The 27,286-nt window shown below is 46.1% G+C and overlaps 2 protein-coding genes across 2 annotated transcripts; both read right to left on the reverse strand.

Annotated features, from left to right (window-relative positions):
• Positions 1-803: 803 nt before the first annotated feature.
• LOC124681959 (wall-associated receptor kinase 2-like) lies at positions 804-3,849 on the reverse strand. Its single transcript, XM_047216728.1, has 3 exons — positions 2,940-3,849; positions 2,544-2,705; positions 804-1,792 (listed from the first exon to the last, which is right to left on the reverse strand). Exons 1-3 carry the CDS (start codon positions 3,847-3,849, stop codon positions 804-806), a joined length of 2,061 nt encoding a protein of 686 aa, XP_047072684.1.
• A 16,323-nt stretch (positions 3,850-20,172) lies between these two features.
• Positions 20,173-22,715, reverse strand: LOC124681960 (wall-associated receptor kinase 4-like). The gene is made up of 3 exons (XM_047216729.1): positions 21,777-22,715; positions 20,341-20,484; positions 20,173-20,292 (listed from the first exon to the last, which is right to left on the reverse strand). The coding sequence occupies exons 1-3, from the start codon at positions 22,713-22,715 to the stop codon at positions 20,173-20,175; spliced, it is 1,203 nt and encodes a 400-aa protein (XP_047072685.1).
• Between the last annotated feature and the right edge of the window lie 4,571 nt (positions 22,716-27,286).

Raw genomic sequence — 27,286 nt, forward strand, 5'->3', positions numbered from 1 at the left:
AGGATTAGATGCCATGATGATCCCCACATATTGGTTGACGCAACATGGCCAGATACTACATTCCATAAGTATAGAACATAAAAAGGAAAAAAAGGAACTGCCCATTTTTTCTCAAGAAACCATTGTAACAAATATAACGGTTAGATTGAAAAAAAAATTCTTGTAAGTCCTTGATAGCAAGTCATATTATTAATAAATAGGAACTCATATATATCCATTTTAGCTGCCATCACCACGTCAAACGAAACAAAGATAATAATGCATGACACGAGCCCGCTGTTTGATTGGTGGGCTGCTGACAACACTAGAGTCTAATCACAAGCATTATGTGTGGTCCATTCACTGGTTGGTATTGTGTGTGTACGTATAAAGAAAGAAAAAAAATGAACTGGCCTAGTAGTGGTTGGTAAATGTTACCATGTTAGAAGTATATAATACCCTATGGGGTATGTATGAATTAGATTAGGACTAATCATATTGTAGTCTAAATCTATCTTATTTCTTTGTAGATCTATATATATCCTAAAAGGGTCATGGCAACAAAAGCACACAGAAATTATCACATTGAGGTTCCTAGGAGAAAGAGCAGATCGAAACAAGAGCACACATAAATTTAATTATTTAATCAATACATTTGTTCGAATAAAAATATAATCACTCACTATAATATTACAAAATTTCTGGCACTAAAGATGGCCTCCAAGCTTATGACAATAGCAAATACAACAGAGGTCTAGATATATGATAGTTGTCTATCTTATTGGACATGGCACACATGTTTAAACTCAACTCAGGAAAGAAACTTACAACATACGCGACATATTTAACGTGGCAAGGTGTGCCACAACATCTGTCATTGATGGTCTTTGATCCACATCAATGTTAAGACAATCCACAGCAATTCCAGCCAGGGCTTCAAGAAGCTCCAAATCTTCGGCTGCCGCAATTTCTTGATCAAACAGCTCAGTTGCTTTCTTCCCTTCTTTGTGACACTCAAGAAAACTTGCCACTAAGCTGTTATTGTCTCTGTGAGTTGCCTTCTTCCTGCTAATGACTTCTAAGATGACAACCCCAAAACTGTATACATCACTTTTTTCTGTCAGTCGGCCTGTCTGTAGGTACACTGGATCCATATAGGTCATGTCACCAATGACGTTTGCAGTGTGTTCCTTGTCCATTGCAATCAACCTTGATATGCCAAAGTCTGAGAGTTTTGGCACAAAATTTCCATTTAAGAGTATATTTGCCGGTTTAACATCACCATGCAGGATTTTGGTGTGGGCTTGTGAATGCATATAAGCTAGACCATGTGCTGATTCTTTAATAATACTTAGGCGCACATCTAAGCTGAGAGGCACCTTGTTTTCACCCTTGTGAAGAATGTCATCCAGGCTTCCTTTGGGGATGAACTCATACACTAGCATGGGGGTGTCCACTTCTAAGCAACAGCCTATAAGCTTAACGATGTTCTTGTGGATGACTTGAGACTGGATGATGACTTCATTGGCAAATTGTGTGCTCTCCAGCACATTGCTACGAATTGGTTTCTTTACTGCGACAAGTTCATTATCAACAAGCCCCTTGTAAACTTCACCAAAGCCACCTTTTCCGATTATATTACCACTCTTCAAAATTTTCTTGAGATCCTCCTTTTTGAAAAGCTTTATAACTTTTGCTTTCTCTAATGTAAGACCACCATTTTTCTCATAGAACTCTTTGGTCTTCCGCCTCTCTTTTCGAATAATAACGATAAATGCCATAAATACAATGACAAGAATACCACCTATTGTACCTGCATGGACAAAGAAATAAATTTCATTAACTAAAAATTGTGGTTACTAATATCTCAGTTAAAGATAATAAGTTAATTTTAAGTGCTACAAACCTTAACAAAAAGATTACTTACTTTAGCTAATAATTTAGAAAACAAATATAAATTTTATGTCAACTAAAGCATACCATTGCATTCGTGTGTTTGTTAAGATTTTTTGTACTACATTTAGGAAACAGATAGTTAGAAAAATCGACACATTGAGAAGTACAAGTTGTCTGAGGTTACCTATGCAAATCTTCGTAACTCCTCTCTCTCCTTCTACCCATGACTCACCAACATAGGTAGACTCTATGAGGGCTTGACTCCCCTCTTTTTTTGTAGACAAGGTTACTTCATATTTCGAGTATAACTTAGCTAATAATTTGATGAATAAATATAAATTTTATATCTACCAAAGCATACGTTTGCATTCGTGTGTTTCTTGAGGTATTCCAGATTACCTCACATTAGGTAAGATAAGATTTAAATCTCAACCAATGATTGACGGAGATTAGTTGGGCTTTAAGTTTAAAAAGGTTAAGAAGGTGACAGATCCTTGGACCTTGTATGCAAACGCTGAGTGCGTAAACAAAATACAAAATACAGAGGGGCTAGATATATACATTAATTATTTTTGGTGTGTAATCTTATGCGATGGAGAAAGAATAATATTTAGGAAACAGATAGTCCGCAAAATAGACACATTGAGAAGTAAGTTGTCTGAGTTTACCTATGCAAATTTGTGCAACCAGTGGAAACTTCCGAGTACATGGTATGATCCTCGGGTCATCGCTCCTGTAACCCGAAGGGCAGGTGCATAGGTAAGATCCTTCGATGTTCTGGCATTCACCTTTGCAGGGATACTTGGTTGAATTTGCACATTCATTTATGTCTGCATCGCGCAAATTCACAAAATTATCATCAGGACGTGGAAGAAAATCATAGATGTAAGCACGACGTAATTCGCATTAGAAAACCTTCAGTGGACTTCTCTACGTTTGACTGCTGATGAACACACAAACTCTTCATATATATGGACAGATTTGAACACACAAACTCTTCATATGTATACAACTGAAAAATAATGAGAAGTCGAGAGAGGTTAAAATGGAGTAGCAATACTTACTTGTGCATCCGCCGGGAACGTAGGCGTTGCCCTCGTAGCCATCGGAGCAGCTGCAGTTGTAGCCAGGCCCATTGATGGTGTCAACGCACTTACTGTGTTCGCTCACGCAGGCGTACTTGGGGGTGGTGGTCTTGGCCGCTTCAGTGCACGATAGTATGTCGCCGGAGCCGGAGACGGTGACGTTGTCGCGGATGGCCCAGTCTAGCCACACCAGCGAGGTCCGGTTTGGGTCCCTGAGAAGGTCGGAGCGCTTGAAGGTGTAGCTGGTCCTATCGACGAGGAAGCCATAGTCGCATGGGCTGTATTCCATCATGCCGGAGTGGTCGTAGGTCGTGAACTTGAAGTAGTTGTCGGTGAGTCCCGGCGGGATGTCGACATGGCAGCACCCGACGCCGGCGCACTGGCCGTCCTGGGCACTCGCCGAGTTGTTGCAGTAGGACATGCACCCCGTGTAGTAGGCATAGGGGTAGTCGGTGCCGTCGGTCTGGGTGCTCGCCGCCTGTGCAAAGGTGTTGCAGCCGAGGACGACGACCATGTTGTGCGTGTTGGAGATGCGGTACACGCCTTCCTTGTTTATTAATGTCTCACCATAGCTAGAATCCTCATAGTTGCTTGGATCGGAGGCGTTGTAGCACTTGAACCCGACAGGGAGCCTCACCAGCAATTCTGCAGGATCCACTGAAAGGCGCACCACCTCGAAGGATGTGTCGGCGAGCACAGGGCCGTTGTTGATGCAATCGATCTCGAAACCCTTGCGGGAGCAACCGCTGCCGATGCCGAAAGGGTAGGGGATGTCTACGCCGCCGCATCTCGCCTGGCAGCCAGGAGCAACGGTGAGGCTCTTGACCGTCTTGGTGGTGGCTGCCGCTGCCACCAATAGCAGAACAGGAAGCAAGAATGGGGTTGACATTGATTGGACAGGCTAGTGCCCTATGAACGCTCGAAGTGATCACCTACCTGTCTTATATAGTGGAACGATCGATTTCCAAAGGTCGTTAGATCGAGCTATTCATTGATCATGTAAAGCAAGACCTTAGTGGGTCATATTAACTAATATGCGTACATTGTCTCCAGCTGTGACATCTCCATCCCGAGGAACACGAAGGGAACAACCAAATACAAAGTTAAACAAAACCTCCATCCCACGAGGCGACCATGATAGGTGAGCAAGATTACATCGGTTCATCACTTGTCTGAATTTCAATTTCCAACAATTTTGCTTTCTCTAATGCTCTACCGAACAAAGATTCTAGCATTTGGTTCTTGACCCACTAACCGATTCTTTCATCATTGAGTACCATGTATGCTCTGGCTGAAGAAGCAATACACCGGCCAAGCCGGATCGAGTTAAAACCAATCTGTTCACAAGTCTCATCAACCTACTCCAAGAAGCAACTCTCTTGGTAACTACCTACACCAGGTTTGCAGGTAGTATTCCTTTCGATTGAATATGTAAACCGTCATGGTAGCTATCTTTCAACTCATAAATGACTGTGTTAAAATAGTGTTGGTTGATCGCAGCAGGTGGAATCACATAGTCCACGCAAACCCCACGACTTCGGATGCCAACTGCCCTATGATGAAGCAAGCCAATAGCAGTTGGAAGCAGTTGGAAACTTGCAACAACTGGATCCGTTAAATTAGAACATTTTCTCTAGTAGATACATAAAAAAATGGTCCGGCCCGCAAAATAATTGTCGTTTTGCGGTACCGGGCCAAAAAAACGCCTGGAGCGGATCCCACAAACGCCTGGAACGGATCCCGCAAAGGTGGTTGGCCTACTCGTGGAGCCATTCCGCCTTCTTGTCGGCATCGCGGTGGCTCTGCTCCTCCACCAGCTTCGTGACGGTGCCCAGGACGGAGTCGGTGACAAAGTTGGCGGCCATCAGCGTAGGTGCGGCGAGCTCGAGCTTGGCGGCGAGGCTAAGAATGTCATCGTCCTCCGCGTAGTCGCTCGGGTCGAACCGCGACACCGGGCCGAGGCGCTCGAGCTTGACGCCTCGTTGTAGGTGAGGCGGCGCGGCGGCGGAACGCCAGAACTCGACGCCTAGCTCGCTCTTGGTGGAGCGGCGGTGGATCGCGGGACCTCAACGCCTGCAGACCGCGGTAGAACCGCGATTATCGCCCCTTGAATGCGCGCGGCGGCTTCAGGCCTTGGTGGAGGTAGCGGTAGGAGCCGCGTATGTTGGCGGCGTTGGAGGCCTGGTGGTCCCGCTCGAGCTCCTCGGCAGAGAATAGCTTGCGCGTGCCGGAGGAAGGGGATTCGGCGCCGCGCACCCTTCGTCCGCCGCGGCCTCCTCGACCTCCGCCGAACATCATGGCTCGAACGCGCGCGGGAGGAAGGGGATTGCTCGCCGGAGAGTGGAGTGCGCCCGGCAGATTTCTCGTCGGCGGGAGCAGAAGCGGCGGCAAGGCGGATGGGGTTTGACCTGCATCCACGTCCCGAACGAGATATATAGCGGCTGAGAGCGGTTTTGGGTTGCGGCCTAAAAAACATATCTAGGCTAGACCACCAATGCCGTGTCTGGCCAGCCTGTAAAAAAAAAACAGCTTAAACCTACATATCGGCCTAAATTGCCATATGTTGGCCAACCCAACATCAATCTTGTACCTAGCTCCTTCGATACATGCATGATACTATTTGAAATATGAGGCCACCGGTCTGCATGTTGGACTTTGCTGCATGCAAGGTAACAATTGAAACAGGCCACCATGCATGCTAGACTCGAAAGGCTCTAATTTTCCCCCTCCTTCGCTCTCAACCGTGAACAGTAGTTGAGAGTCTCCCTCTTCTCTCCGGGCCGATCCCGACCCCTCTCCGGCGGCTCTGCCGGCCGGAGATGGCGACGGAAAGGCACCGGCGTAGGTGTAGATAGTTGTAGTGGTCCCGTAGTGGCGTCTGCGAGTAGGTCACCAGTTCTCTCTCACCAGATCTGGTGCGTCCTGTTGTTGGGCGGTGCGGCAGCGTGGCTCCGGTCGCGAGGGCGACGGCTGCGGCGCGGCTTCGACGCGGGCATCTCGGCGAATAAGGTGGGTTGGAGCTCGTGCTTCTCGAGGTGCTGGCGCGGCATCGGAGAGCAGATCTGGGTGGCTTGCCGCTCGCGTCCATGGTGGGCGTCCAGCGGAGCTGCTGCGGCGAGCTCGGTCAATAAGCGCTGCTTCCAGCAGCTGCAACTTCTTCTTCTTCGTGTCCTCCTGGCCGGCCATGGTGGCGAGGGGAAGGACACCGAAGGCGACGATGAGGTTGTGGCGGCTGGCAGATCCCTTGCTGCTACTTCGAGCTTTCACACGGTGGCCAAAAGCGGGCCATCGATCTTGTTTGATCAAGATCCTGGAGTTCTTCAGCGGAGGACCGATGCCGGTGGCCATCGCCGCCTTGCCTCTGTATCTTATGGTCGAAGGGCGACCCTCCTTAGCCTCTCCTTCCCAGAGACCAAGCAGTCCGAGGGGAAGGCCTTCAACTCCAGCCACGACACCGGACCAAGTGGTTCGTCCCCGGCGCCGGTGTCTCTTTTGTGGTGGAGCGACGCATCGACGAAGTTCAGTCGCGGAGCGGAGGCAGAAGGACCTGATTGCTTTTTCTACAATCTTTCTAGGATCCTTTCTATAATTTTCCAGTCCTTATCCTGAATTCCCCTGTCTTGTAGGGGTTTTTCTGCAAATTGTACTCTCCGCCATGATAATACTAGCAGCTACTAGGGTCTTCTGACCCTTTCCTTGTTCAAAAAAAAAAATGCATGCTAGACTCATCAGACTCGGCTAGCTGGCCGAGAGCACCGAGGTCGGAGAAGCAAGCATCTGTATCCTTGCCTTTTCTTGTCTGTAAACCCAATAGCGGCGGCGGGGACATGCGTGCGGGAGGATATGCATGTTTTCCAGCACAGGTTTGAGGTTAGAGTAGTTTAGATAGACATGAGATTTCTTTGTGAAGAGGTACGGTGAAAACTTAATCTATGACATTGGTGGATAATTTTATTGATTTCAATGTCAATAGATTGTTATAGAGATCCAACAATTGTGCTCGTTGTGTTTGTGTCGAATATTGTGTACGAGTTGGATTACATTTGGACTCTGAGTTGTAATAGGTGTGGATATGATACGTGTAGTGTTCGAGTCGGGTACTACTAGCCTAGGCCTCCCATATAATGTGAGGGGTACCACATGTTGTAACCTATGACGAATTGATATCAGCAGGCGCCCAAGGGGAGCCAGCGGCTTGTGCCGGCAACCAAGACGGCCGGTGCAGCGGTATCAATGGGGAGGAGGTTCCGTAGTCATGCCCCACAGATGTAGGCGAGTTTGCCGAACTGCTTACCAAATTTTGATGTGTCGTCTTCGTGCTGTGATTGCTTGGTTCCTCGGTAGATTGATTGTGAGCCAACGACAGTAACAAGTGGTATCAGAGCATCCTGGAGGGCGTCGTGAATATCATACCAAAAGGTGTCAAGTAATGCCCTACAGTGTTCGAGCTAATATGCCGCGAGGTGGAGCATGATTGTTGTCGATATGTTCGACTGGGTCGAACTGGACAGTCTGACACAGTGTGATAGATACGGAAGATGGTGAGGATCGGCGACAACGACGTAGGAGCGTGATGGCTGATGGTGTATGAATTATGTGGCGTGGAAACATGTGGCGCATGCCTAAGGGGTGCATGTTTCAACATGGCAATGGTGCGGGGTTGATTCAAGATGGTGTGTAGGAGAGCTTGAAGTCAACGGGGCGAGTCTGAGGTTCCACTCGGCTGATGGAGGGGCTACAGTGTAAGGTACCAGAGTACCGGAGAATCGAAGCCTAATCAGTGCAAACGCGAGATGCATGTTGTTCGGACTGGAGCTCAGGATTCAAGAGATGCGTGGAACTTGGCATCGGTCAGGTAAGACTGATGGATCTGCAGTGGGGCTTGCGGTGGTGTGGGTTCGCGACCTAGTTGATCTTGGCCAAGATTGCGGACGCTCATCGAGGAGATAGCGGCGAGCGAGCGGTAAGCACGGGACACACAGAGACGAACCATGGCATAAGCGTTCATTTTTGACAGTTCGTTTGACAAGTGTGCAAGGCTGCTGAAGCAGTGTTGGCGAGTACCAGGTTCGAGTTGGCGGCCGGGTCTATCGGGACTGACATCAAGTGATGGATAGGAGTTGACCATAGAGAATCTGCGAAAGTGCTGATGAGAGAACTATGAATTTGACTCAAGATGACTCAAGGACGACGGTGAAATTTCTTCAAGTTATATAACTTTCACGCGGATTAGTGGTCCGTGTGTGATAGTGTTGAACAGAAAGAGGAGATTACGGTTGCAGGTGGAATGAAGTGGAGTCAGGGAGTAGCAGCGAAGCTCATGGAAGACAATTCGAGTCTAGAGTACATGGAAGTTTGACACTTAGACGAACCCAAGATGGCGGAGAATATTCGCCAAGGTGGAGTTTGTTGTGTTTGTGTCCAATATTGTGTATGAGTTAGGTTACGTTTGAACTCTGAGTTGTAATAGGTGTGGATATGATACATGCAGTATTCGAGTCGGACATTAGTAACCTAGGCCTTCCATATAATGTGAGAAGCACCACATGTTGTATCCTATGACGACTTGATAGCAGCATGAGCACAAAGGGAGCCAACGGCTTGTGCCGGCGACCAAGGCGGCCGTTGCAGCTGTATCAATGGGGAGGAGTGCATGTAGTCATGTCCCGCAGATGTAGACGAGTTTGCCGAACTGCGTTACCAAATCTCGGTGTAGTCTTAATGATGCCGTGATTGCTTGGTTTCTAGGTATATCGATTGTGAGCCTACGACAGTAACATTGATTTTTAGATTGGTTTAATTATTTTAATTGATGGTCTAATGTTTCTTTTTTTAGGATTTTCTAGCTAATTCTCTAATTTCTACTGAGCTCGTCATAGATGGAATTTATATTTAGATGGGATGCTTTTTAGCTCTATTCTAGAAAACAATGCCTTTTTTCTGCCGTAAAATTATAATCTCTTAGCATAGCAAATCCTCTCAAATATCGAGTAGCTGCACATTATTGTAGAGTTATTGTCTCAACTATGAACTGGGAACTTCATGATGTGAATCGATCTAACAAATAACTATTTCATGGTCAACTATATGCTGTATATGCTAGTACTGTTCCAGCTGTACATAGACGTGTTATGTTTAAAATTACTTTGTAAGACCTAGACCCAGGATGCGACGACTTAAGAGCGAACACTCTCCTTGGTGGAACCTCAACTGCTATATAGTTTTAGACTGAAACGATGCATGTACACACAGCTACATTAAGTATGCACTGACGTTGAAGCAGTTGGCTTAAGCTATGTCAACTCTCTAAGAGTGTTTTGTGACATAATATAAATTATATGTGACTCCAATTTTTGTGTGATATATAATTTAAATTTTATTAATTAAATTTATGATTATTTCTAAAAAAAACTATGTGTAAACCTAATAAACTGGTGCAGAGGAAGTGTGTGCTAAAATTAAGGGAAACTAAACTAATTCTACAGAAGACAGAAGAGGCTTCCAGAGTCGTCTCGCAAGAAACTAAAAAAACTGACCAAGTTGCCAAACTGGTGCACTCCAAGCCGTCGACCAACCAAAGAAATTCCCTGCTTCATTTCGGTGCCTATAGTTAATGTTGCAGCGGCTACATGCATGAACAGTCTTCCCAAGCCATCATCTATCAATTCGACTGAAATGATGGCCAGACAACTGAATCAACTAGTGTTAATCATGCATGCAGATTGAGCATCTAGAGTTCGAGACAGAAGAGAATGGTGATCACTGATCAGTCGGCACCACAATGGTGTTTGCAGTTTTCAGTGGGTAGATTATGCAACCCTGCACAGAGAACTCTAATATAAGTAAGAGACAAAAGGTATGCTTCTACTATATATGTTTTTTCTGGCCTGTTTCCAACATTGCTTATCCGAAGTCTCGGAGTGACATATTCCCATTACGAAATGGAAACCCACCTGCTGTTCGTGAGAGTCTCTTTCAAGTATAATAAATCAAGTATTGGAACTTTACTCTACATAATGCAGCAATATCAGTTTGTAAACAGAAACTCTGTCCACGATCCATAAAGTATAGAACTATCCATTTTAAGTTGCAACTAAACAATACTGACCCAGCGGTGTCCTCCGTCGCACCGTGTTTGAAAATACTAGCTGCCTCGGTCACCCGGGCTGGGTTTTCCATAGTTAATCCGACGAAGGTTTGGACTTTTGTGCTGCTGGCAAAGTATTTGCGTGTTCCATCTACGTCTGGATATATAATTATATATACTTATTTTTCTTTGGTCAATGCTTGCCGAGCATGATCGATTGGCTCACGATGTAGACGAGAAGCAACCCCTGCCTTGGACAGGCTAGCTCCGTTTCGTGATGCCAAGGCCTTGCGTGCGAAGACGTGATGATTACCTTTTTTTCGAGATTCTATAGAAGGCAGAAATTTTTATTACTCCGTACAAAGAATGGCCTCGAATGTGTACAGGGAGGCCAACGCTCCAAAGAACTCCAAAGGCTACTCTGAGTACTCTCTCTCTCTCTCTCTCTCTCTCTCTCTCTCTCTCTCTCTCTCTCTAGAAAGAGGGGCTCCTCTCCTACCCGACACATCTTCCTAACAAGGCTGAAATCATCCACCACACGGCCGGGCTGCCAGGTTGCTGGCCGCGTTGCGGGTGCTTCCACAGCGTAGCCGACAGTACAGACAAGACCATCGAACCATTTTCTGTCCATAGCTCTGAATGTGCTTCGTTACGTGTAGGGTACCACGAAGGTGACACCTAGCCTCTGGCCGCACGCACAGCTGGAACCAGATCGACCTTCCTCGCAAAAACATATTGCACCGGCAGGTGCTTGGCTGCGTCTTACTACTCTTGAAGGCAAACGAATGTGCCTGAAGTTCATGCCTCGCACGTCGGTTAGACGCCCAGATTCTGTGCTGCGACACCAGCCACATGGAGATCTTTTTCTCCAGCGTCGCCTTGCGCTCCTCCAGATTGCCTCGCCCAGCTGATCTCTGATACCTCCTTGAAACAACATACTTTACGTGGATTTGGCCGTGTACGTAATGACCGGAGCTAGACCATGGCCAGGCCAGCTGAAACTGTCTTGCGCGTTTTCATCCCGAGGCACCGCCAACCAAAGCGCGATCACCTTCGTGACCCCTCCTGTCGCAAGCGTGCCGGGTAAGTCAGAAATCCATTTCTTATCCGTTGAGGCTTTGGCGACGGTTCTTGAATTGATCAATTGACGACCCATTTTGCTGAACGTTAGAAACAGCCCCAGAGCGAAATCCTCTGCCGACCGATCCATCCGTCACACCAAAATAAGGACACTGCGGCCATCCTCAACTCTGATTAATTCTTACCACTGTCAAAAACTGGGCGAGCCTGGGGACACAAGCCCACTGGGCATAATAAAAGGTGCACATGAAAATAAGGTTAGGGGGGATAAAAAGAAAACCTCCCTTTCATCATGGGTAAGGCTAGACATAGTGCTAGTATCATAGCTAGTATCATGCATATTGATCCCACAAAAATGCTGACATGGTAACTAATTAAGGAGGAGAGAAGAGATTAGAGTAACATAGGTAGATACTGTATCATAGCGCAAACAACGAGAAAAATTAATGCTAAACAAATCTTGTACACAAATTTGCATTGAGATTCTAAAAAACATTAAATATAGCAAGACTATGATACTACTCCATAATACTACGCAGATAGTATCATGTACTTACCAATATAACCAGCCTAAGCCCTGCCAGGGTCTAGCTGAAGCTGAATCACATCATATTGGCCACTCCCAAGTCCCAACGCACCCTCAATGCTAAAAAGCTCTTGATTCCCAAACCTCCAAACTCCTCGGGCTGGCACACCAGATTTCAGGCTACCAATCTCACAACCCTCAAGTTAACAGGGGAGGGTTAGAAACAGGAGAGCTCTCGCGGCATGGGCGTACTAGTAGGAAAAGCCTCATCAGTGGCGCACCAAAAATGGATTCTGTGGCGCATGGATGTGCCCCACAGAAACGTCGCCACAAAAATAAGGTTTCTGTGGCGCACCAGCCCATGCGCCACAGAATTAAGGTTTCTGTGGCGCACTGGTGCTTAGGTGCGCCACAGAAACGCGTGCGCCACAGAATTGGTTTTCAGTGCGCCACAGAATTTGCTTGTATTATACACGATTTTGTGCTGCCTGCTATACACATGCAGTTTATAGACAGCAATATACAGGTTATATACAGACAACATTCAGATATAATATAAATATCATGTACATTGCACGAGATATTACATAGACATCATCATCACATTACTTAGAGCCCGATCGAGATACATATATAGTGGCAAGTGTCAAATGTTTTGCATACAACTCTTAATTCATACAAAATTCACAATTTCGAGATACAAAGTAGTCTTCATCCGGTTCCTCCTTTGCTCCCTCATCTCTACCAACCAGCTCATCGGGGTCTTCATCCAGTTCCTACTATGATTAAAATGGAAGAAAGTGAGACCAACAAGTCCGATGCACAAGAGAAATGGAATAAATGCCTCATACATTGTTGGTCAACACAAATATTAACATTCGGGGATGGTGTAAGTGAGGCCAGGTAGGATGCACAAGAGATTGATATTTGTGCTATCTTACCAGGCTCACTTACGCCACCCCGAGTGTACGGTGACCAAACATTTTAATCATCGGCATTTTGAAAATCTCAAACCAAATGGAATGACAAAATGGAATAAGTGCCTCATACATTGTTGGTCAACACAAATACTATGGTCAGAAACCATAGTTGCAGTATACACCGCCGTATACTTTGCAGAAGGGCCCCCTTTCCCCGGCCGGCGTTCTGTCAACGGGTGCTTGACGACACAACAACGCCGATCTGCATCTCCGGCGCAGAACCACGGCAGTCCCTCGCTGTCCAGTGAACGAGTCCTTGATGCAAAGACCGTGCCGGCCTGCCCAGCATTATGCCGGGCCGTGTTGCCGCGCTTCAAGCCGTGTGTCCCGCGCCCTGCACTGTTTGCCTTCTTGCCCGGTGAACCAATAGGCTGATCGTTGGAATAAGGAAACCGATGACGGCCGGTCGCAAGATTAAATTGCGATCGGCCGTCATCGGCTTCCTTATTCCAACGATTAGTCTATTCGTTCACCGGGCAAAAAGGCGAAGAGTGCAGGGCGCGTGAGACACGGCCTGAAGCGCGGCAACAGGGGTCGGCATGATGCTAGGGAGGCTTGCACCGTCTTGGCATTAAGGACTCGTTCACGTACTGGACGGCGAGAGAAGAAAAGTGGTGCTGCGCCGGAGAGGCAGGTCGGCGTTGTTGTCTCGTCAAGGACTCGTTCACGGAACGGCGGCCGGGGAAAGGGGGCCCGTCTACAAAGTATATTGCGGCGTATAGGTGACCAAACATTCTAATCATCGGCACTAAAATGGAAGAAAGAGCCAAGTGGTATCTCAACTAGATATCATATGCCTCATACTTTGTTGGTCGAAACAAATATTAACATCCAGGGATGGAGTAAGTGAGGCCGGGTAGGATGCACAAGTTGATATTTGTGCCATCACACCAAGCCTCACTTGCTTCACCCCCGAGTGTACGAGTGATCGACCAACCATCTAATCATCGGCAAGTACAAAAACACCAACAAACCAAGCAACCATGGTGACATAAGTCAAGATGCTCAAACACACATAGCATGCATGGAGCGAGATGCTCCAAAGGGATTATTCATCACTTGGTATATAGACCAAGTGATGCTGGCAAAAGAGAGGCCAATCAAGAACAAGTAAATCCAGTAAGTGATAGATATGCCTAAACAAGCAACAACACATAGCATATCCCAGCTAACCAGATGAGACAAGTCTTGGTAGCCAACTGAATCACCTAGCACCACCTAGCCTTTTAAAACCATCAGAAACAGTCCTTTTTCTTCAAAGGATACCACAGTGGCATTCATTTACATGATTCCCTACTATGGATATCTCTATTTTCATCAAAGCCAACAAGAAATAGAAATTTATCATTACTCAGTTGAGTTCAAAACAAAGCTGGAGTACCATAAGGGATTATTCATCACTTGGTAGTAACCAAGTGATGCTGGCAAGAGAGAGGCCAAGCCTGAGCTAGTCAATCCAGTAGAGATGGATATGCATAAGTAAGCAAGAACACATAGCCTATCCAAGTTAACCGGATAAAACCAACCTTGACAGCCAACTTAATAACCTAGCATCACCTAGTCTTTTAAACCATCGAAACTTCCCATTTTCTTCAAAGGATACCACAGTGGCATTCATTTACATGATTCCCTACTGTGAATATCTCTATTTTCACCAAAACGAACCAATTATCCAACTATGAGATGCAACCAGTGGCACTAGCAAGAGCTAATGAGGTCACAACACAGCATAAGCAATCCACACCAGTAAACAAGTCCTCATCTCCTTATACAGGTTCAGACTTTGGATTTGTTTCCAACAAAGGTTGGAAAACAAATCAAATCCATTTAGTACCAAGCATAGCACCAATTAATCAAGCAATATAGCAGCATTAGTAACAAGCATAGCACCAATTAATCAACTGTAGCTCCATCAGTAACAAGCATAGCACCAATTAATCAAGCAATAGCAGCATGACCTGCACATGACACTTCACTAAAGCCAAAGCTTCAGTAAAGCACTTAATCAAGGCTTTCATGCAGTGCTTGACAAGCAACAACTGTAAGCAATGGGATCATAATTCAATCCATGTGCACATACCAGATAAATGGCATCAATTAACAGCAACTTCTCCCCCTCTCTGTAATTAGCACAGCACCATTTCATCGAGCACAACAGCAGCACAGAATCACAGCAGCATTTCATCGAGCACTTTGTGCTCGCGCGGGAGAGGAAGAGGGAGGGGAGGGAGGGAGCTCACCGACGATGACTGCAGGTGTGGAGGAGCTCACCGACGACGACGGCAGGGGTCGAGGTCGCGGCGGCTCCACCACCTTGACGCGGCGGCGGGTCCGGAACCTTGACGCCGCGCCGGCCCCTCCTCCTCCACGCCGCAGCGGCTTGTGCTGCTGGTGGCGGGGATGGGTGGAGCGTGGCGGCATGCGGCCGTCGCGGAGGAAGGCGTCGACGGCGGCGGCGACGGCGACGGCAGCGCTCGCCATGGAAGGCGGCGGCGCGGGGAGAGGGGAGAGGGGAGAGAGGTATACGGGCGAGGGAGGGGTACGGCACAGATATAGGACACGTTATTTCTGTGGCGCACCGAGGCCAGTGCGCCACAGAACACGTTATTTTTGTGGCGCACCTAGGTCAGTGCGCCACAGAATACGTTATTTCTGTGGCGCACCAAGTGCAGTGCGCCGTAGAAAAAGTGAAACCAATGATTGGGCGTGACAGGGTGTGGGCCCCACAAAGTTTTTGTGGCGCAGTGTTCCTTGGTGCGCCACAAAATTAAGCTATTTCTGTGGCGCACCTTGCCTGGTGCGCCACAAAATATATTTTTGTGGCGCATTTTTAATGGTGCGCCACAGAACTAAGCTCCGCCTATAAGGGTTTTCCTACTAGTGGCGACGCTGATCTCTCGCCACCGGCCACCCCTGTCACGTCCAAGCTGGCCTTCCTCTCCTCGACGACTTCTCGTGGGAAGAAGATCGCAGGAAGCCTGTGCTGGGGTTGGAGGACTGGAGGAGCAAGACTCGCAAGGCAGGGGCTGGTACAGCGCTGGTGGGTCTGCGCCTGCCGATGAAGTCGCAATCCTCGATGTACTTGGGGTGAATGGATCGGGCAGTCGAAGGATACCTTCGGCGTTGACGCAGTAGTGAACACTCATGAACGCCATCTCCAGCCCACCGCGTAAACCCGAAAAAGTCGAACGCGATGAGTCGGTGTGCGGAGTAAACTCGAAGGATCCGAAATGAATCGAGTTCCCCAAGTTTGATGATGAAGGAGTTGGCGATGATTTCGGCGATGCCGTTGCAGATGTAGCCCACGTAATCGGAGCAGTCGATGAAGTGCCTTGTACCAGCAGATTTTCCACAGACGGCGCAAATTGTCAGGGATGCTCCCCGACAATGCCCACCATTAGGGGCTTAGGTTGACGGAATCTTGCGGTCTAGCACGAGACACCAGTAACCAAACAAACGGAGAGAGAGATTTACCCAAGTTTGGGGCCCTCGACGAGGTGAAATCCTTACTTCATGCTTGTCTGATCTTGATTATCGAATATATCAGGTTACAATATGGTAACCGATAGGCTATGATGGTGGTCTCGCCGAGAGGCAAAGGTTCTAGTTCTAGTTCTAATCTTGCGGTGGTTCTACGTGCTGAAGTCTTGTGTCCTCGACAGGCCCTCTCCTGGCCTTTATATAGCAGGCCAAGTCTCTAGAGTTCTATCCGGACTTCGACTAGATTACAATAACATTTATTCTAATCTTTCCTTGTACAACGCCTTCCTGCTTTATTCGTCAAGAATCCTTTTTTGAGTATGTCTCCTTTGCTAGAATCGACGTATAGACCCACCTTACTTGTTGGTAGTCTTCATGGGCCCCCGGTTGGACCGGAAGAGGTAGCCTAATGTTGGATACCCGAAGAGTAATACCCACATCATAGACAAATATTACAATCCTAACCATAAATAGGAGATCATATAAATAAGGACTCTCCACGATTTAGGATATTAGGGGATACTAACTAAATACCCCATGTGTTGCTACAATTTTTTTAAGTATCAATGTAATATCTCACATGTAAACATAAAATGCCCACAAAAATTCAGCCGAGCTTCATATATAATGCTTCAGTCTAGTTCTTCTCCCGTGCGTTGTTGCCTCCAGTTCAATAGATAACATTTTAAAGAATGTGCAGACCGAAGCCAATGCCTAAAAATAAGATCAGAAACGGCCATACGTACGAAGATGGTTTAATTGGATTTGAACCACCAGTCTTTTGTTAGCGGACCAGCTCACGCCTTCTTGTGCCCACGGATGAGCTCTCTTTGGAAAACTCTAGAAAAAGGCCGACCTTTGCGAAAGGAATACAATTCGCTCCGCGCACGACAAGTGGCGCGCTGTGATGCCAGAAAATCTCTGGGAAGTGGTCTCCCTGCTCGCCACGTGTCGCAAGGAGAAGCAAAGTGGGGATGAGGGAGGAGAGAGAAGGTAGAGAGGCTGCGTTTTTCCCTTTATTTTCTGGATTCGTTTTTTCAAAATGAAATATCTCGAGAACCGTAAGTTTAAATTACGAACCGTTTCCACTTCTGAGATCCTGGCGTCGAGATCTTCAAAACTAGATCCCGTATTGATAGGTTTCGAGATACTTTTTTTTTCGTACTTTCAATACCAATAAGGTTGTAATTGTGTTGTGTACCTAACTGTACTCGTGTTTCAACTGATAAGTACTTCTGTTTTTAGTGTATTTGGTGCAGTTTTTCCCTTTTACTCGGTAACTGTACTTACTCGTGTGCGCTACTGTACCTGTGTTTTTGTACTAGTACTTCCTCGTGTGTGCGACTGTACCTGCACTCGCTCGTGTACGCGACTGTACTTACTCGTGTGCGCTACTGTACCTGTCTCGTCTGCGCGACTGTACCTGTACTCGCTCGTCTACGCGGTTGTACTTACTCGTGTGCGCGGCTGTACCTGCTCGTGTGCGTAACTGTACCTGCTCGTGTGTGTGACTGTACTTGTACTCGCCCGTGTGTTCAACTGTACTTGTGTGTTATACGCAACTGTGTTCGTGTGTTGTACGTAATTGTACTCGTATGTTGTACGTAATTGTACTCGCATATTCACTAAATTGTACTCGTCTTGGATAACTCGTACTAGCAGAATGCCCGCGCGATGCTGCGTCTCTCGAATAATTTCATTCATGTGCAGTAGTAGGCATAATACACATAAAAATTCATTCAAATAAGTAAAATTTTAATCAAATAAGCAACATAATATTTGGAGAACAAGGTTATCCAATTTAGATGGGCTTGTAAACTACATAAAGGGGAACATATATACCATTGTAAAGCATGACATCAAGTATATCAGCAGGCCTACATAGACTTGCATCTAAAAGGAAAAGGCAGTAAATAACTTGTCCACAGTCCACACATGTTTAGTTCAGCCCACTGTAATTTTCTTAGCTGCACTGGTTCCTAAATTGTTTTGAAAGGATGTGCAAGCAAAGAATACCGGCAATGTCAGATTTGGCTAATAACCCAGGCAGCAGTCGCTTGGATCGGCAGCCTGGCTGATTGTGCCAGCTTACTGCTTGCATCACCAGGGAAACTCTCAGTGAACCGAAGTATGCTAGTGGTAGAACCTGATAAACGGATAAAGATGACAGTAAAATAATGCAGCATTCAGTGACTCAAGGATTACCCGAGGCCGCTGGTGAGCCCCCACCCGAGGCCGGTTGAATCGACACTCGACAGGCACCACCCCCCTCAAGCACAGGTCCGTCCGCCGCATTCCCGATCTCCCCCATCCCCTACCACCTCCTGAATGCTCCCGCTTCCTCTAGCTGATGCCTAACCACATGTGGAGAGGCAGACCATGGGCTGCCCCGGGAGACTTTTCGTGGAGGTCGCGTCGTTGATGCATCCGCGACATGAACTAAGCACAGACCGCAAACACTTCACGAGAAGGCCGGCCGAGGGGCTTCGCCAACAGATCTGGCCGTGGAGGGCCAGGCCCCGCCGGTAGCCTCACCGTGGAGGACGCGGCACCAACACATCGGCCATGGAGATCGAGAGATCCCTCCTTCTCCTGGCGCTGTGGCGCCAGGGCCAAGGGGGAGGAGAAATCGTGCGTGAGGGTGGGTCTGGAGGTTTTTATTTCTCTAGTCAACGTTTTTTTTACGTCGCGGGACTAAGGGCGCACACGGTTTTCATCCGGTTTTGCTCCTGATGCGGAGGGCGAACGAGCGGTTTTTTCCGACGGACGACGGCTAATTTACGTACGGACACCACCGATGCGCGTTTAATAGTAAAGATATATATGATTTATACTAAGTTGTAACAACATTTGTCAAACAGATTTAATAGATATCGGTTTAATAGATATCGTGCTAAGCTCTCTTTCTTTCGTGTCGCGGGATCGAGAGGGCAGATGTACCACGTACGGGTCGTATTGCGGTTTAATAGATATCGGTTTAATAGATATCGTGCTAAGCTCTCTTTTTTTCTAAGACTGCTCATAGTTGGAGTAACATAACTAGTAACATCACACATCTCAAAGTATTTTGGTGATATGAACAAAAAGAGTGAGGTGGTAATTAGCTATGTTATTATAACATCACACACCCCAAGGCAAAATGAGTCTACAACATAACAAATGATACAATGCATGACACCACATATAAGTTACTACCCACTATAAAGGTAATAACCTAGACTAGTAACATGACATATGTTACTAGTCTAAATTACTCCCCACTATGACCAGCCTAACAATAGTGAAGCTTTTATGGGCCACGTGTCCTAGACTAGGCTTATCTATGCCGATGGTAGGTTGTGCCCTACACCAGCAATTCCTACGCCAATTGTGGCCTAGCATGTTCCTACGCCGACAGCTTACCTGGTTTGACGCCCTTCTGATGGGTTGTCTGGCTCGTGCCCTACGCTGACGGTCCCGATAAAAATCCATCAACATCTTTCATGTTTCGTGTAGTGATGTACTACCTCCATCCCAAGGCTTAAGGCCTATATTCTTTCTAGAAAGTCAAACTATATTAAGTTTGACTAATTTTTTATAAAAAATCATTAACATGAAAATCCAAAAATAATATTATTAGATAGATAATAAAATATATTTTCATGTGCTATCTATAAAATATCATATTTATTGATAGATTATTCTGAAATTTTGATCAAACTTTACTTGCTTTGACTTTTCTAAAAAAAAATAAGACTTAAGCCTTATTTTTTTGATTAACAAGATTTTCCCTGATTTTCATTAATAGAAACCATAGATGTTTTGCTACAAACCCCAGCAACACAGCATAGTATACCACCATGGTTTTTTTAATACTACTACATAAAAGATGAACGGGCAGAAACAGAAAAAGGTAAGCCTACAGCTACATGAAGACGCCTCCTTCCTCAAAGTGAGAGCTACACTCATTTTTCCACAGCCGCTTCAGGTAGTTCAGATTTCCGCAATCCTTCTCTCGCTCCTGGAGCAAACTGACTTTCACCACTTCACTAGCAAAGCTTCCATCAACAAAACTTCTCGCTACATCGATATTCTTGGAATCCATGTCGCCCAGCTCCCCCTCGTGCCGAACACTTCAACGGCGACCCGCTCCACCAGCTTTGCGAGCCACCGTAGTTGATCCTTTGCGTGTTCCTTCACCTGCAAAGAGCTCCAAAAATTAATCCAGTAACAAATTTTAAAGGTCACATAGATTGGTTCAACAGGCCATTTCTTCCGAAAGCATGCTAGGTTCGTTGACTTCCCGATCCCCCAGATAACAGCTGCAATCACCACAGCCATCAGTTTCCTATCCCAACCTTTCAAACTTTTGAGCCACACATTAACACGGCTCTGCACACTTGAAAAGGGTCGGTTAAAGCCGAAAGCTATACTTACCACATTACAAATATAACTGGCTAAAGGGCAAGCAAAGAAAAGGTGGTCTATTGATTCATTGCCTCCATAGAATAGACAACATTTCAAACACGAACCCCCCCCCCCGCAATAAAACGTCCCTAGTCAAAATGCTACCTTTAAGCATTAGCCAAAGGAACGTTTTAACTCGTGTAGGGATTTTAATCTCCCACATGAAATTGTATGGGACTACACCATAATTCTGAAGTGCCATGTAAAGCGATTTAACAGTGAACACCCCAGATTTAGATAACTTCCACCAAAGTTTATCCGGGTCATTTGAAAGTGTCACAATATCGCAAACATCACACATTTGGATCCCTTGATCTTTTTTTTACCAACAATCACTCGCCTAAACTTAAGATTCCTGATCCCCATGGCAAAAGCTTTGCTCACAGTAATCTCATGATTTAGAGAGATAGAGAAAAGTTTAGGGAAAACAAGAGATAGAGGTTGATCATTAATCCAATGATCCTCCCAGAATCTCGTATTCATCTCATTTCCTACCATGATTCTGCAGAACGGCCAAAACATTTTTTTTGCCTCCATCAACCCTTGCCAGAAATGGGAGTGTCTAGGTTTGGATTCCACATGCCCAAATGTTTTTGAAGACAGGTATTTCAACCTAAAAATTCGCTGCCAAACTCCATCATCATTAAAAAGGTTCCAAAACCATTTTACTAATAAAGAGATATTCAGATTAAGATTTAAGATCCCTAGCCCGTCCTGATCTTTTGGGAGACAAACAATGTCCCATCCAAGCAGGTGATATTTGTTTTCCCTTTTTCTTCCTCCCAGAGGAACCTCGATCTGTGCATATTCATCCTACCCAGTGGACCCTTTGGTAGAAAGATAGCATATAAAGAGGTATACTTGATAAAGAGGAATTAATCAGGCTTACTTTCCCACCCATGGCTAACATTTTCCCTTGCCAACAGCCTTGAGCCTTATGATGGAAGGTAATAACCAGAACTTGTAGAGCACCATGTCCACGAGGAATAAACAAACCAAGTCTCTGTTTCAAAAAAAAAAAAAAAAAACAAAGCAAGTCTCGACAAGAGCCTCGGGCAATCAATCTGTTTTGCCTTTTGCGTTGGGTACATTGAGTGCTAGCTGGATTAATCGATTGGCTATCTTAGTTTCTCTCGTACGTGTTCCTCGGCGGCGCAAGTACAGTTGCATGTGCATGCGTCTCGTCAGATCGTCTTCGTCGTCCATCGTCGCCGTACTGTACTCGGCGGCATAGTGGAGCTGGGCCAAAACCTGGTGCACCCGTTGACAAGGTAGGGGTTACCCTCGTAGCCATCGGAGCAGCTGCACCTGTACCCAGGCCCATTGACGGACTCGACGCACTCACTGTGATCGCTGATGCAGGCGTACTCCGGATCGGTGGTGCTCTTGGCCGCGTCGGAGCACGACAATACGGCGCCTGACATAGCATCATTGTTGCGGATGGCCCAGTCTAGCCGCACCGGCGAGGTCCGGTTCCTGTCCATGAGCAGGTCGGAGCGCCTGAAGGTGTAGTTGGTCCTGTCGACGAGGAATACGTAGTCGCAGGGGCTGTAGTCCATCATGGCCGAGTGATCGTACGCCCAGAACTTGAAGTAGCTCTCGGTGAGCCCCGACGGGATGTCGACGTGGCAGCACCCGACGCCGGCGCACATCCCGTCCTCGGCGCTCGCCGAGTTGTTGCAGTAGGACATGCACCCCTTGATGTAGGCCGCGCTGCCGCCGTCGGCCCTCGCGCTCGCCGTGAATCCAAAGGTGTTACAGCCGAGGACGACGAGCATGTTGTGCGTGCTGGAGATGCGGTACACGCCGTCCTTCTTCATACCTGTCTCGCCATTGCTGTAGTCCTCGGCTTCCCCTGAACTCGAGGCGTTATAGCACTGCCACACGACGGGGAGCATCACCTGCGACTCTGCAGGATCCACCGAAAGGTGCACCACCTGAAGGGTGGTGCCGGCGAGCACAGGGCCGTTGTTGATGCATTCGATCTCGAAGCCCTTGCGGAAGCAGCCGCTGCCGATGCCGAAAGGGTAGGGGATGTCCACGCTGCCGCAGCTCGCCGGACAACCAGGAGCCACGGTGAGGCTCTCGACTGTCTTGGTTGTGGCTGCTGCCGCCGCCAGTAGCAGAGCGGGAAGCAAGAATAATGAGGTCGACATTGCTTGGATGGCCAGCTGGTGTGTGATGAACGTTGTAAGTGATCACTAGCTGTCTTATATACTAGCGCCCGGAACGATCGATTTGGTCAACAATCTCTCAGCCAACAATGATATGCAATTTCCAAGTCCGTCATTTATTTCTCTTGTTGTGCTATCACTAGAGCAACCAAGAGAGATGAATAAGCACAAGACGAAGACGACTAATGCCTTACTACCAATACAAGAGTAGCACGTTATGTATAAATTTATAATAGCATAACTGTTAGTACGAGCCCGCTGGTTGATTGGTGCTACTGATAATACTAGAGCCTAATCGAAAGCGATATGTGTGTATATGAAGAAAGACAAAAATGCATTGCCCTAGTAGTGGTTGCTGGGTCAAACTATCTGTTGGTCATTTAAAACTTAAAAACGTAATTTCTAAGACCTACACAAGTCATATGGATTAGTAATAACGAATACATATTCATCTAGCTGTGCCGGCTCAATCACGATGAAAACAGAGGAACTACTAGGGTTAGTAAGGTACATGACCGAGCCCACGAGTTGATTGGTCTTCACAACACTTAATCCAAACCCGATCAATTATTATTCACACCCTTTCCCTCGAAAGACCCAAGTACCCAACAATAGTAGGGCGACGCTGGTCCCCGGGATCAAATCCCCGATCCCCAGGTGGATAGCCGTTCGACTGATTGATTTTCGGTTGCCTAGTTAAGTCACCCCCTCCCCCCAACCCCCGTGGCCCCACGGAATCGCCTTTTTATTTTTCAAAAAAATGTAAGAAATTGTAGGAAATTTTAAAAATTAAATCCTTTGAGATGACCATGTATTATGTGTTCTAGTTATTATAAAAATTAACAAACATGATTTTTCATATGTTATGCAAAATAACATCATATTTCGGTAAAAAACTGTAAAATCTCCGATGAAAATGTTTTTATATGAAAATGTATCTACATAAAAAGTTACATTAGATTTCAAAGCCCGATCTTTTCGATTCCTCAAAATAAAAATGGAAATAGGAGTTTTTTCATATTTTAGATTTTAATGAAAAAATTATTTTATTGTTTCAAGATTTACTATTTTAAAAAAGTAATGTATCCATTGTTCTTTAGTTAAATAATTGGTTGGAATTCAAATAATAAAGAAGTGTGATGTCATGGCCCAAGGATTGACAGGGTACTATTGGGAACAAAAAGTTACATTGATTTGAAAGCACGATATTGTCGATTCCGCTAAATAAAAATGGAAATAGGATTTTTTTAGGTTTTAGATTTTGGTGAAAAAAATTATTTTATTGTTTCAAGATTTACTATTTATAAAAATTAATGTATCCATTGTTCTTTAGTCAAATAATTGGTTGGAATTCAAATAATAAAGAAGTGTGATGTCATGGCCCAAGGATTGATAGGGTACTATTGGGAACAAAAAAATAACTCCTCTCTCGGAAGCTCATCCAGAAGGAACGAAAAATTTAAGCATGCTCGAAAGGGAGCAATTTGAGGATGGGTAACCGAGTGAAAATTTTGACTACTAATATATAATTTGACCCAATATTAAGCATGTTTAGAGAATAAATTGTCAGACAATTCAAAAAAATGCCTGAAAAAATTGAAAAATGATGAATGCCGTCAGCACATGACCTCCCTGGGCTAACGGTTGTTAGGCCTCTGCCAGGTCCACCTAGGGGTTGTGCCGATGGGAGTGTGTTGTTGGCTCACCCTGTACCGACGGCTGAAGGCCGTTGGCCCTTTGACTGGTTCTTGTAGTGTTGCTGGAGCAAAAAAAAAGTGCTATTGTAGCAAAACAAACTTCATCGGAAACATTGATGACCACGTAGAAAAAGATATACATACTGTTATATCAGAACGGGAAGCAAGAACAGGATCAGACATTGCTGGTGTCTTGCAAGCGCAAGTCACTGATTTTATAATTGACCACGAAATAATTATTCGTTTTTGTACATGCACGAAATTTGTATTTACACATGCATGGGATTATTTTTAGCTTATTCTAGAAAAGGAAAAAAAAAGATGCATTTGTGATGTGAATTATATTCTCTTAGTCTCAGTCGCCTAAAAAATAGCAAGCATGCTCAAGTATTGAGTAGTTGCACATGATTGTAGAATTAATGTCTCAACTGCAAATTTGAAGATGTGCAGCGGTCTTACAAATAACTATTTCCCGGTCCATTATGAAGCTGTATATATATTTGCACTTGCATGTTAGGATAAACTTAGTAGATCAGTGGCTCAGAGTCAGACCTAGCTTAGCTTATTTCAGAAGCTGCAAGTTGGTGCATTGATTCCCTACAGTTCTAACTACCTTTTAGAATGTGCATAGACGTGTTATGTTTACATTATGCATTACTTTATAAGACCTAGACCTAGTCACAGGATGTGACGAGCGAACATTCTTATGGATGGTATCTCAGGACAGGCTAATGAATAGCTTTGATGCCACCACCTCACAACATTAGTTTGTAAGACTTAGATCGATCTAGACCTAGCAAAAGTTTTATAGTGGTTGGCATTTTTAATAACCGTCCACTCCCATAACCGATGGTGATAAATAGACGGAACCAAAATATGAGACCGGAACAAAAATATGTAGGACCAGAATTTCAAATGTATTTTGCGAACATGAGAGTTGCAAGGTACCCTACTTTCTTCACTCCGGCCAACAAAAAATGTCCAAGTAAAAACTAAATTCTAGGAAAAATAATTAAAGAAGGAACCAAACACCATGGTCTGGCACATAATATGGTGTGCGGCGTTTTTGGGACCGATGGCAACCTCACGCGAGGATAGCCGCCGACGATTTTGGAGTGGAGGCCGGACATCAAGGGTGGGGTTGTGCGCGTGGAGAAGCTTGAGGGGAGTCTAGGGCCTGCCTGTTGTTCAGTCCAAGAGCAGTGTGCCAATAGTCCTGAGTTCAGCATCCCTGCTCATTCCACATCAAGCGTGATATCATCGTCCACGACGAGCCCGACGCGCCACCATGGCCTACTCAGCGAGAACTGCATTGTCGTGGCGCCCATGTGATCGCCCCCGAAACGACATGGTCGGGCTCCAACAACTACCGTGGGGGGCAAACGATGTTGGGGGTACGCCAGGTCAGCGCGGGAAATTAGGGGAGGATGGGCGTTGGCTAGAAAGCCGTGGAGCAGCCGGAGGTTAAGCGGTTTTCTTGTGTGTTGTACTGCTGTTCAACAATGACTGAGCCGGTGCTCATCAACCAGAGTTTTCACCAAGTGTAAAGCTTAGAGTAATGTATTTCGGTACAGATCAGAACATATCAAAGGTAAAATGTGTGTGTTGTGTGTAGGGCTGGATGATACGTCTCAAACGTATCTGTAATTTCTTATGTTCCATGCTACTTTTATGATAATACTCACATGTTTTATACACACTTTATGTCATTATTATGCATTTTCCGGCACTAACCTATTGACAAGATGCCGAAGAGCCGATTGCTTTGTTTTCTGCTGTTTTTGGTTTCAGAAATCCTAGTAAGGAAATATTCTCGGAATTGGACGAAATCAACGCCCAGGGTCTTATTTTTCCACGAAGCTTCCAGAAGACCGAAAGGGAAACGAAGTGGGGCGACGAGGCGCCGACACAACAGGGCAATATGATGTCCAAGAAGGTCGCAGCTATTGTCGTTTCAGTGATGTGGGCAATCTGGTCAAACAGAAATAAATATACACATGGAGAAGCTCACTATCAGCCTCTGAAGTCAATGGAAAGATCCATCCATGGAGTTAGCAAGCAAGAATAGTACTGTCTGCACCTGCAGTTCTACTCCTAAGCTAAGCATCTGGTGGTGCCCACGTTTACTGCGCCAGATCCAATTCTTCTGCATCAATTAAGCAACATGCAGGATGATGGTGATCATCAGGAATTCGAAGAAGCCTCGTCTGAGAGTGATGCCTCTCTGAAAAAACTAGGTAGAAGCCGATGTCATGGTTTCATGTGAGGGGGCTACTGTATGATCGTTCTTTTCGCACAGACTTCATTTGGTTCGCGCACCGGTAGTTGGAGCAGTCGACCGAGCGGATCGATCGACCAAACGCCCATACGCGCTCGGCGGCAGCACCACTCACCCGAAAACCACAAAGAATGCAGGCTATTAAGAGAAAAGAGAGATTATCACCGTCGCGGCGACTTGCGCGACATGGTCGCAGCGCGTGCGAGGAAAAAGACGGTGGGCATGATGGATTACCTGACGATGACGGTGCTCTGCTACGACCAATCCTCTCCTCTGCTCTCGATCGCCTATGGCCGGCCGGTGGCAACAACGGTGCTCGTCCTGAGTGCCACGGTCACGACCTCCCCTCCCCTCGCCGACGCCAAAGTCCAAAGTCACAAGTCACACACGATACCCGCACGCGGTTTGTCATCATGTACTAGTACTTATAGTAGAGCTAGCTATGGTTGGAGGGAATAGAGATGAGGGGTATTACTCTCTTCTCTCCGCTGCCTGCCTGATGGGAGGAAATGGAAGGTTGTGATGCGTCTATGCCACGGATTGCTCACGTGGCATCCCATTGATTATGAGGTTGCACG

This window comes from Lolium rigidum, unplaced genomic scaffold (genome assembly GCF_022539505.1).
Source record: "Lolium rigidum isolate FL_2022 unplaced genomic scaffold, APGP_CSIRO_Lrig_0.1 contig_62246_1, whole genome shotgun sequence".
Taxonomy (NCBI): Eukaryota; Viridiplantae; Streptophyta; class Magnoliopsida; order Poales; family Poaceae; genus Lolium; species Lolium rigidum.

Coding starts and splice junctions, on each gene's coding strand:
- LOC124681959 (XM_047216728.1), bottom strand. CDS start 3,849: ATGTCAACCCCATTCTTGCTTCCTGTTCTGCTATTGGTGGCAGCGGCA. Junction 2,706..2,939: donor CGTTCCCGGCGGATGCACAA/GTAAGTATTGCT, acceptor TGCGCGATGCAG/ACATAAATGAATGTGCAAAT. Junction 1,793..2,543: donor GGTTGCACAAATTTGCATAG/GTAAACTCAGAC, acceptor TTGTCCATGCAG/GTACAATAGGTGGTATTCTT.
- LOC124681960 (XM_047216729.1), bottom strand. CDS start 22,715: ATGTCGACCTCATTATTCTTGCTTCCCGCTCTGCTACTGGCGGCGGCA. Junction 20,485..21,776: donor CCACTATGCCGCCGAGTACA/GTACGGCGACGA, acceptor TCAAGTGTGCAG/AGCCGTGTTAATGTGTGGCT. Junction 20,293..20,340: donor GGCCTGTTGAACCAATCTAT/GTGACCTTTAAA, acceptor AGCTCTTTGCAG/GTGAAGGAACACGCAAAGGA.